Here is a 10,010-nt window from a genome sequence, read left to right as displayed (position 1 = left end):
TCAATACATGTTTAAAAAGACATGTTCAATACATGTCTCTAATTTTGTTCCAAATAAGATAATTTTGTTTTTTATAAAATAAATAAGTGATATTGTAGTATTGGTTTTTCTGAAAAAGATTATAAGTAGGCTTCTTACACATCTGAGTTAATCAGCAGGCATCTCGCCGGCCACGGATAACGTCCTGGGCCACGGCCCCCGCTAGGCCCGGCCGGTCCCCACAGACGGGGAAGGAAGGCCGGGCCCTCTCATCATGTCCATCACTGTCCAGCTTGCCAGCCCAGGCCAGGAGTCCGGTCAGCGGGGCGTGCCCGCAGATGTGAGGCCGCGGTGGCTCACGTGGTCCCGTGGCCTTTCTCTTCCAAAATTCTTTGCTGAGGGCTTTTGAGGCACCGCTTCCCGTCACGTCCCAGTGTCCCCCCTCAGCCTTCTCTGTCAGTCTTGGGAAAACACCGCCGGCCGTCTTGGTCGATGTTCATGTTTGGGGCAGGAAATAAAGGGGAAGGCAGATATTTTGAGGTTTGAGAGAGATCGGTGATAATAGGCGATGTTCCCTTTTCATAAGAATGATTGTTGAGGCATTCACTTCTTTCTCTCCTGTTTCCCAGAGCGTGATGTGTCCCTTTATGTTACTGTGTGTGAGCAAGGATGTGTGGCAGGTGGAGAGCTGGGGTGTCCCGGAGTGTGTGCTGCTTGGCTTTTGCTGCACGGCTTACAGATGGGAGCGCGGCCCTGGGCGTCTGTGGTGTGGGGCCGGGTTCTGCTCTTACTAACGTGGTGGCCACGGGCAGTTTTCATTAACTCTCCCTAGGGTTTGGTCACCGGTAAAATGGGGATAAAAACCTAGTTGACACGCTGCCCTGGGGTCCAGTGTGCTGTGCGTGATGGACACCCGGCCCAGGGTCCAGAGTTGCCAGGTCTGAGAGCTGTTGTAGTCCAGGCCCAGGTTTCACTCCCTTGTAGGAGAATTTTATAATAGTTAAAAGTTTGTATAGGAAAGGTACATTGTAGGAAATTTTGGAAATACACAAGCAAAAATAAAACTGAAAGTAGCCTGTAATTTGTCTATGCTGGACCTAACCACTGTTACTGAGAGTCTTGTGCTAGTTCTTTGAACTATTTTGTGTTTTGATGTACAGAGAGTAGACAGTTTATACAGCGACTACTCCTATAACCTTTACCTGGAATCACCATTTAACACTTTGCCACATTTGCTTCATTTCTGCTGTAAACTTTCTTTTTTGCTTAACCGCTTGGCTGGAAGACGCGGACGTCCCATGGCTCTTGAGCCCCGCGCGCTTCAGGGCAGGGACATCTCCTGCGTAGCCACAGGGCTGTCCTCGTAGCTGAGAGTCGGCATTGGTTCAGTCACTCTGTCTAGCCGAAAGGCCCCCGTGCAGCCTGTCCCTGTCACTCCACACTGGCCTGGGGTGTTCTTGTCCTACCCCAGTACGCTCAACCTTTTCCGTTTTCATGACTTTGAATTTTTTAGAGTCCAGGCCAGTTAACTTGTGTGTCCCGCATTCTGGATTTGTCCAGTCATTTCCTCACGATCAGATTCAAGTTAAATGTGTTTTGGCAAGAATGTCGTGTAAGTAATGCCCTGGATGCCCCTACCAGAAGGCCCGGACCCCGGCTTGTCCCCTGGTGGTGATGTGGAGTCGGGTTACTTGGTTGAGATGGTGACGTGGCTTCCGGCGTCCCAGCGTCCAAGCACAGTTACCCCTTGTGTCCTAGGTGATCTGCGATACTTGTGGGTCCTCGGAGCCCATGGGAACATCCGCGCACCTGCAGTCTCACCTGGTACTTGTGGTGTCCAGGGATAATCCTTGCTTGATGCTCTTTTGACATACGCACACGTACGCTTGTGTGTGTGTGTGTGTGTGCGCGCGCGCGCGTGTGTGTGTACAGAGGAACAGACTTAAGATATTGTTTTGTAGCTCCTTCACTTAATATTTTGTGTAATTAAATACTCTTCAGTATCATTCGAATGGCTGCCGCCCCACTGCCTGACCTGCCACGTGTTTGGCAGTTGTGATGCTCGCCGCGATCTCGGCTCCGGCACCATCGTTGCCGTGGCTGCCTCCCGCGGGGTCCCTGGCGATGGTGGACGGGTGTAAGCTTCCTGGCTCTGCTGGCCCGCACTTCTCGGCATGCCCTGGGATTCCCGGCCTCCACTGCCAGGGGGAGGAGGACCGAGCCAGGAGCACATCATCCTGGGGTGTGGATTTAGCCAGGAAGGTGTTCCTGCCCACAGGCTGGAGGGCGTGGGGTCCACCCAGACAGCCGCTTGCTAGTTGTGGCCTGTTGGTAGTTGGCAGTGTGCTTCTAAAATCACGCGCAGGTAGTGTGCGCTTCCTCTCTCTAAGAAGGGTATGTCCCTCAAAGCAGATTTTATTTTCCTGAGGAGAACCCGAGTTACCTGAGGTCTTCAGACATAATTTAGAAAATCCCTCTTCCTTTGGTGGTGGTCAGTTGTCTCCGTCCCACGTGCCTCCCCTAGGCAGCAGCAGGAGCAGCGCCGGTGGGCGGCGAGCCTGGGTTCGGGAAGTGTAAGACACAAGTGTGCAGGAAGGCTCGTGCATTTAGTCTCGTTGTTAAAAATACAGAAATCTCTGCAGACGTAAGTTCTCTATTTGAGATACATCAGGGCTTTCTCATTAAGAGTATTTTTCTGAAATTGTCAGTTATACGAAGAAAATTATTCCTCCAGCAGCTTTATAATATCCTGATTATTAAATTTAAATTGTTTTAGTGGAAGGAGGCAAAACCGGAAGACCTTATGGATTCAAAACTTAGATGTGTGTTTGAATTGCCAGCAGAAAATGAGAAACCAGTAAGTATGTTTATACTTCACAGTAATTGAATGTTGCGGCTGATGCTTATCTGCATACCATCTCCTACAAAACCAAGATTTAAGTTGGCAAATTATTTTCCTTCCTCTGATGTGTGATGAAAAAAATAAGCTGAAGTCAACAAGTAAGCGGGCCTCCACGAGATCAGCCTTTGCGAGGCTCACAGGAGGCACCTCATTGAAGCCAGTTTTTTTCTTGAGAAGTGCAGCCTGCGGGCTGCTGAGATGTCGTACATCCCAAAGAGCTTCTCTGACTTGGCAAAGTTAGAGGTTGCTGTGAAACAGTGGGTAAGTCTCAAACTGGGAATAATTTGCTGTTTATCATGGTGCTTGCCTGACAGGCAGCGAGCCCCCGGGCTCTGTCCCACCGACCGCCCGCTGTCTCAGGTCTCCCTTTCCNGCCTCTTCGGCTGAAACTTGCTTGTACGTCAGGGTTTCTCAACCTCAGCGCTATCAGTGTCGGGGACGGGCCCATCCTGGGCCTTGTACGCTGTCTGGCTGCACCCCTGGCTTCTGCTCACCGCATACGAGTAGTCGCCCCCCCGTGTGACACCACAGGTGTCTCCAGACATTGCCCATCATGCATGGGGGCGGCGGAATCCTCGCCTCCACCGGGAGTCACCCCTGTGAGAGGACCGGCTCCCCCCAAGCTGTTGGCACGTTTTCCTCTGGGAAGCCGGGGGTAGTCCTGTCGTGGCCCTTTCCTGTGACCGGTTGGAGAGAGAAGACTGTATCTGAAGTGCTGATTTGGACCTTCCTGCAACCCAGTCAGAAAAGCTTAAACTGTATTAAAAGCACTGTTTACAACACCCGCAGAATATTCCGCTACCCTGGCTGTTAATAGCTGGAGTTGGGAAGTGGAAACGCTCACGTTCTGTTAACATCGTCCATAGCGAAGTCCAGGACTGCTGTTGCTGGGTCACCACTGCTTCGTGTCTTCTTCCTGCTCAGCGACTGACCGCTCTCGTCCTGTTTCCTGGATGGGTAGCGGCCTGTTGTGTCGTTGCTTTTTTCTCTTCCCGTTGCACATCCCCGTGAGGTCGGTTTGGGGAGCCGGGGCAGCGCTGTTGGGCTCCTGGCTCTGCCGAGCCAGCTTGGCGGACGGGGTTGGGGGCGCCCTGGCAGGAGCCCCTCCTCTCCTCTGGAAGACGAGCGTGCGATGGGGGACAGCTAGGCGTGTTCCGAGTGCTGCACGGAGTCCCCAGGGCGGTGGTCCCCGCCTGTTCTGTTCCCCCAGCACACCTGGACAGCTCCGTGTCCCCCTCCCCGGTCTCGACCCCTCCCCAGGCACTCTCCAGAGGCCATCATGACCATCTTGGGCAGGATGGGGAAGGGGGGTGCAGAGCTTCCGAGGATTGAAATACCACAGATGCTGAACTCGTTTCACCTTCAGCCCAGCTTCGAGGGCCTGAGTTCATGGCATAAATCGCCCTCTGTGTCACGTTCTCCCTGGCCTCCCTCCTCCGCCATCCCAGCCCATCCTGGGCATGTTCAGGGCTTCCTGGTGACAGTAATTTGTGGCTAATAACTCCTGAGCTTGCATGATTACGCTATGCTAATTTTTGCCTGGCCGGAACTTGCTAGTGCAGTGTGCGCAGCCCTTTTTCTCTTTCTTTGAAGTATTAGTCTCAGCCGAACTTCATTATTTGCCCTTATCCATAATTTCTGGGGCCCAGTTGCTTTAGATTATTAAGATACTAGATAAAGTGATCCATTTTTAAAATAAATGTGACATTTTACAGTGTGGATGAAACACGACCACGTGTGGTGTTTGCTGAGAACGACTTTACTTTGCATAAAAAAGTCCTTTATTACATAGTTGGTGACACTTGGGCTTTCATTTATTTCTGAACAGCATGATGTAGAAATAAATAAAATTATACCCACAACCGCAACAAAGACAGAAACACCAACGGTGTCTAAAGCTCTGAGTTCCTCTTTGGATGACACTGAAGTTAAGAAGGTCATGGAAGAATGTAAGAGGCTGCAAGGTGAAGTTCAGAGGCTACGGGAGGAGAACAAGCAATTCAAGGTAAGGGCTTTTTCTTTTTTTTCCTATTTTCTAAAATTTGTATGTTTGTTTATTTATTTATTTTCATTTACATCCAAGTTAGTTAGCATATAGTGCAACCGTGATTTCAGGAGTAGATTCCTTAATGCCCCTCACCCATGTAGCCCCTCCCCCTACCACAACCCCTCTAGTAATCCTCTGTTTGTTCTCCATATGTAAGTCTCTTGTGTTTTGTTCCCCTCCCTGTTTTTATATTATTTTTGCTTCCCTTCCCTTATGTTCATCTGTTTTGTATCTTAAAGTCCTCAGATGAGTGAAGTCATAGGATATTTGTCTTTCTCTGACAAATTTCATTTAGCCTAATACTCTCCAGTTCCATCCACGTAGTTGCAGATGGCAAAAAGATTTCATTCTTTTTGATTGCCGAGTAATAAATACTCCATTGTATATATATATATATTTTTTTTTAATTTATTTTTGAGAGAGAGAGGGAGGGAGGGAGGGAGAGAGAGAGGGAGAGAGACAGCGTGAGTAGGGGAGGGTCAGAGAGAGGGAGATACAGAATCCGAAGCAGGCTCTGAGCTAGCTGTCAACACAGAGCCCGACGCAGGGCTCGAACCCACAAACCGTGGGATCATGACCTGAGCTGAAGTCGGACGCTTAACCGACTGAGCCACCCAGGTACCCCTACTCCATTGTATATATACACCACATCTTCTTTATCCGTTCGTCCGTTGATGGACTCTTTCCATACTTTGGCTATTGTTGGTACTGCTGCTGTAATGTGTGTCCTTTCAAAACAGCACTCCTGTATCCTTTGGATAAATACCTAGTAGTGCAGTCGCTGGGTCATAGGGCAGTTCTATTTTTAATTTTTTGAGGAGCTTCCAAACTTTTTTCCAGAGTGGCTGCACCAGTTTGCGTTCCCACCAGCAGTGCAAAAGAGATCCTCTTTTCTCCGCATCCTTGCCAACATCTGTTGGCTGAGTTGTTAACGTTAGCCATTCTGACAGGTGTGAGATGGTATCTCATTGTGGTTTTGATTTGTATTTCCCTGATGATGAGTGATGTTGAGCATTTTTTCATGTGTTGGTTGGCCATCTGGATGTCTTCTTTGGAGAAGTGTCTGTTCATGTCTTTTGCCCATTTCTTCACTGGACTATTTGTTTTTTGAGTGTTGAGTTTGGTAAGTTCTTTATAGATTTTGGATACTAATCCTTTAACTGATATGTTGTTTGCAGGTATCTTCTCCCATTCTGTTGGTTGCCTTTTAGTTTTTCTGATTGTTTCCTTTTATTATTTTATTTTATTTTATTTTATTTTTCATTATTTTATTTTATTTTATCTTGTTTTATTTTATTTTGATGAGGTCCCAATAGTTCATTTTTGCTTTTGTTTCCCTTGCCTCCAGAGAAGTGTTCAGTAAGAAGTTCCTGTGGCCGAAGTGAAAGAGGTTTTTGCCTGCTTTCTCCTCGAGGATTTTGATGGCTTCCTGTCTTACGTTTAGGTCTTCCACTCATTTTGAGTTTACTTTTGTGTGTGGTGTAAGAAGGTGGTCCAGGTTTATTCCCCTGCATGTCGCTGTCCAGTTTTCCCGGCACCACTTGTTTGGATATTCTTTCCTGCTTTGTCAAAGATTAGTTGGCCATACATTTGTGCGTCCATTTCTGGATTCTCTGTTCTGTTTCATTGATCTGAGTGTCTGTTTTGGGGGCCAAGATTCTATGTGTTTTTAAAGTAATCTGCACACCCAGCATGGGGCTTAAATTCAACAACCCCAAGATCAAGAGTCGCGAGTCGCACGCTCTACTGACTGAGCCAGCCAGGCGCTCCAGTGGCATTTTATTCTCTGACAGTCTGCAGAAAACGGGGGCTTTCCCCTGTGATTTTGGGTGGCAAAGTTGATGAATCCCTGAATTCTGTAGAGTTGTTTTGTATTTGCACATTCTTTCCTCAGGGAGAAATTTCTGTGGCTTTTCATCAGGTTCTCAAAAGAGTTCTGAACAGTCCCCCTGCCCCCTAATTAACCAGCGTCCTTTGAGCAGAAGTTTCTCAGCTATGTAAATTCTTGTTCCCTTGTACTTTATATGTTATACTTTATTGGAAGTAGGGATTATCATCATCCCCACTCTCCAGATAAAGAAACTGAGGAACAGAGAGGTTAAGTGACACCTGAGGTCACACTGCTACTGAGATTCGAAGCCGGGCTGTGCCCCGGAGCCGCCGTCTCTCCCGTTCTCCTGCCTCAGCCTGCTTACAGAGAAGCACAGCGCCTCGTCCTCCCACTAGTGTCAATTGAAGATAAATTCTGAGATTAAAGACTAAACTGCAGTGAGCATCTTGACTTCACGTTTGCAAACCCTACTCCTTCAGCACTGGATGAGAGTCTCTTTTTAGGAGGGTAAACGTGTTCTGTTTTAACATAGGCATCATTCTGGACTCTGGGGATTCTAGGCGGGTCTGGGCAGTAGGGTCTCCGCTCACTACGAACGTGGTGAGGAGGTCGGAGCAGGAAGGGGTCACAGCAGCAGGTGGAGCGTGCAGGGGACCCCCGAGTCTCGAGTTCATGGATGCTGACGGAGGGGTCGGCGCTGGCGCAGAGTGTGGGGTGGGGGTGGGAGGCGTGCCTCGTTTGGCCCTGGAGGCCTCCCGTGTTGTGGAAGTGACGGCTCACACTTGACCAGCTCTGAGTCTGTGGTGGTGGTGGCATCTCCAGGGTCCCCGCTCACAGGACATGTCTGAGGCCCCTTCCAGCTTCAGAAGTGTGTCTGTTTCAGAACAGGGCCTCGACGAGGTTGCCGAACATCTGATCATAGCAACTTGTGTTGCCGCTCAGGTGTGAGGCCGGGCTGTTTTCTTCTCCGCGATTGTGCCGCCCACACGTGTCCTAGACTCTGGCCACCTACCGTAGCACCAGATCCACGTACTCCATCCAGTTCAGTTGACTTTTCCTTCTTTTATTCTGATAAAGTCTGGAAAATGGCATCATCTTCTTTCTTTGCAGTAATCTTGATTTGCCTCATTCAGTAACTTTTAGTACAGAGTAAATTATGAAGCTGACACTTCTTTTTGGCTGAAAATCTAAGATCTGCCTAAAGCTTTTTCCTTGAGTGTATTTCTCTTCAGAAACAGAGTCCTGTGCCGTTTAAAGTGATAAATAGGTAGAAATAGCTTCTCTATAAACCCAGTAAAATAAATGCTGTATTTTGCTGTGCCCATTTTTTTTTTTTTGAAGTTAATCGAATAACACCGGCCATTCATCACTGTGCAGCGTATTGGCCATGCCCCACGAGCAGAATATCTTCACAATATTATCAGACCAGTCTTGACGTTAGAAGATTCTTTATCCCTCCCAGGCACTGATTTCTTGTTTTGTGTTGTTTCATTCTTTCACTTGGCCGGCGTGTCTTCCGAGGGCCAGCGCTGTGCCCGGCAGTGCGGGTGTGACATGAGCTGTCCCTGTGGCGGCAGGGCTCCCCGCCGACCGGGCTGGCTGGGGAGACACACACGCGGGTCCCGAAGACCTGAGTGATGCGTGGTCCCACAGAGATGGCCACGGCCACGGCGCCCTGCAGAGTCAGCTCTGCGGGCCTGGGGTGGGCAGGGGCCAGCTCGCTGGGATGCGCCGGGGCCACGTACAGAGACCCAGGCCCTGTTGAGGAGTGTGCGCTGGGCCTTGGGAGCAGTGAAGGAATTAAAAGTTTCTGTTCCGTGCATAATCTACATGGGGGGGGCGGTATGTGTATATATATGTGTGTACACACACACACACTCACACACACAAAAGGATGTTGCTTCTTTGGCAGGAATTCCATACTTGAAGTAGAAAATATTTGAGATACATTTATCACCCTGTCACATCTTAATACTATTCCAGATTCCATTGTTTCTCTCCAGATCCCATTGTTCTCCGTGTGACTCATCAACTACAGAACTCTGCATTTGAAATGTCCTTCTGGGCCCCCCCACCTCTGTAGTTTCTTGTGATTTTTAGATTTGGGCTTTGGAAAATGCCTATCGTTTGAAAATTGATGGCTTGATTGTGGAAAGCTGCTCATTAGAGGAAGGAAGGACAGAGAGGGTTGGAGTCAGATGTAGAAGAAGGGCTCAGAGATGTGGGCGGCCCCAGGGTGCAGAGGGCCTGCGGACCCTCTCAGAAACTTTTTTTCTGTAAGTCATGGGGGAACCGAGGCCCTGCTTAGACGTGTGGTGTAAAGAGGTGCCTGGCAGCCTCGTGTAGGCGGGAAGAAGAAAAGAGGGGCCGGCTGCTGGCGTTTCTCAGTGGCCTGAAGCCAGCGCCGCCTTCTCTGTGGGATTTGGTCTCTCTCTTTGACAAATGAGGAGGCTGGACCACAGCATGTGCTCCAGGTCTGTGCTTAAGAGCCCCCCTGCTCTGCTGAACTGTACAGTTGACTTCTGCTGCTGGGGCCTTGGGTTGTCTTTGAAATGTGCGTTTGCTCCCATAGGAGGAAGATGGACTTCGGATGAGGAAGGCGGCGCAGAGCCACAGCCCCGCTCCTGGGTCAGCCTCGGCCGGGAAGGAGGAGGGCCTCAGCACCCGGCTCCTCGCTCTCGTGGTTTTGTTCTTCATCGTCGGTGTGATCATAGGGAAGATCGCCTTGTAGGCGCGGCAGGCGGAGGGAGGCACGCTGCATCGATGGGCCCGCTGTTCCATGGGGTTTGAATTTATCATAACCATGTGTCAAACGAAGTTAATGTATGATGACATCTCACAGGTCTTGCCTTTAAATTACCCCCTCCCTGCACGTGCACACGCGTGCGCGCACACACACACACACACACAAATTATAACGTAACAATCTTTTAGAAAGTTAAAAATGTATAGTAAATGATTGGGGGGAAAATAATGATCTTTATTAATGACAAGGGAAACCGTGATTAAACCATAATGGCATGTTGTAAGTGTCATTTGAAGCATTTGTAGCCTTGGTACATGTGGCTGGATTGATTACCTCTCTTAGAACAAGACACTCTTCCTGCCGGTTGGTGCTGGCCCTGGGGGAGCTGGAGCCCAGGGGGCGGGTGGGGAGGGCTGTCCCCCTCCTCAGATCAACCCTTCACCTGGGAGAGCTGGAGCCCAGCGCAGGAGGTGGAGTGTGGAGGGCTGTCCCCCACCACAGAGCA

General features: G+C 49.4%; 1 protein-coding gene across 1 annotated transcript in view; it reads left to right on the top strand.

The window, feature by feature from the left end:
* VAPB (VAMP associated protein B and C) overlaps positions 1-10,004 on the top strand; it is a 52,159-nt gene extending 42,155 nt beyond the window's left edge. The window contains exons 6-8 of the mRNA XM_077778318.1: positions 2,756-2,836; positions 4,710-4,886; positions 9,332-10,004. Of these exons, the coding sequence (XP_077634444.1) occupies positions 2,756-2,836; positions 4,710-4,886; positions 9,332-9,490 (417 nt within the window). The 3' untranslated portion in view covers positions 9,491-10,004. The remainder of the gene's footprint in view (positions 1-2,755; positions 2,837-4,709; positions 4,887-9,331) is intronic.
* The last annotated feature ends 6 nt before the right edge of the window (positions 10,005-10,010 follow it).

This window comes from Crocuta crocuta, unplaced genomic scaffold (genome assembly GCF_008692635.1).
Source record: "Crocuta crocuta isolate KB4526 unplaced genomic scaffold, BGI_CrCroc_1.0 scaffold27, whole genome shotgun sequence".
In the NCBI taxonomy this organism is placed as follows: domain Eukaryota; kingdom Metazoa; phylum Chordata; class Mammalia; order Carnivora; family Hyaenidae; genus Crocuta; species Crocuta crocuta.
Note: the sequence above shows the minus strand (reverse complement) of the source record. Positions and strands in the feature narration are given on the sequence as shown.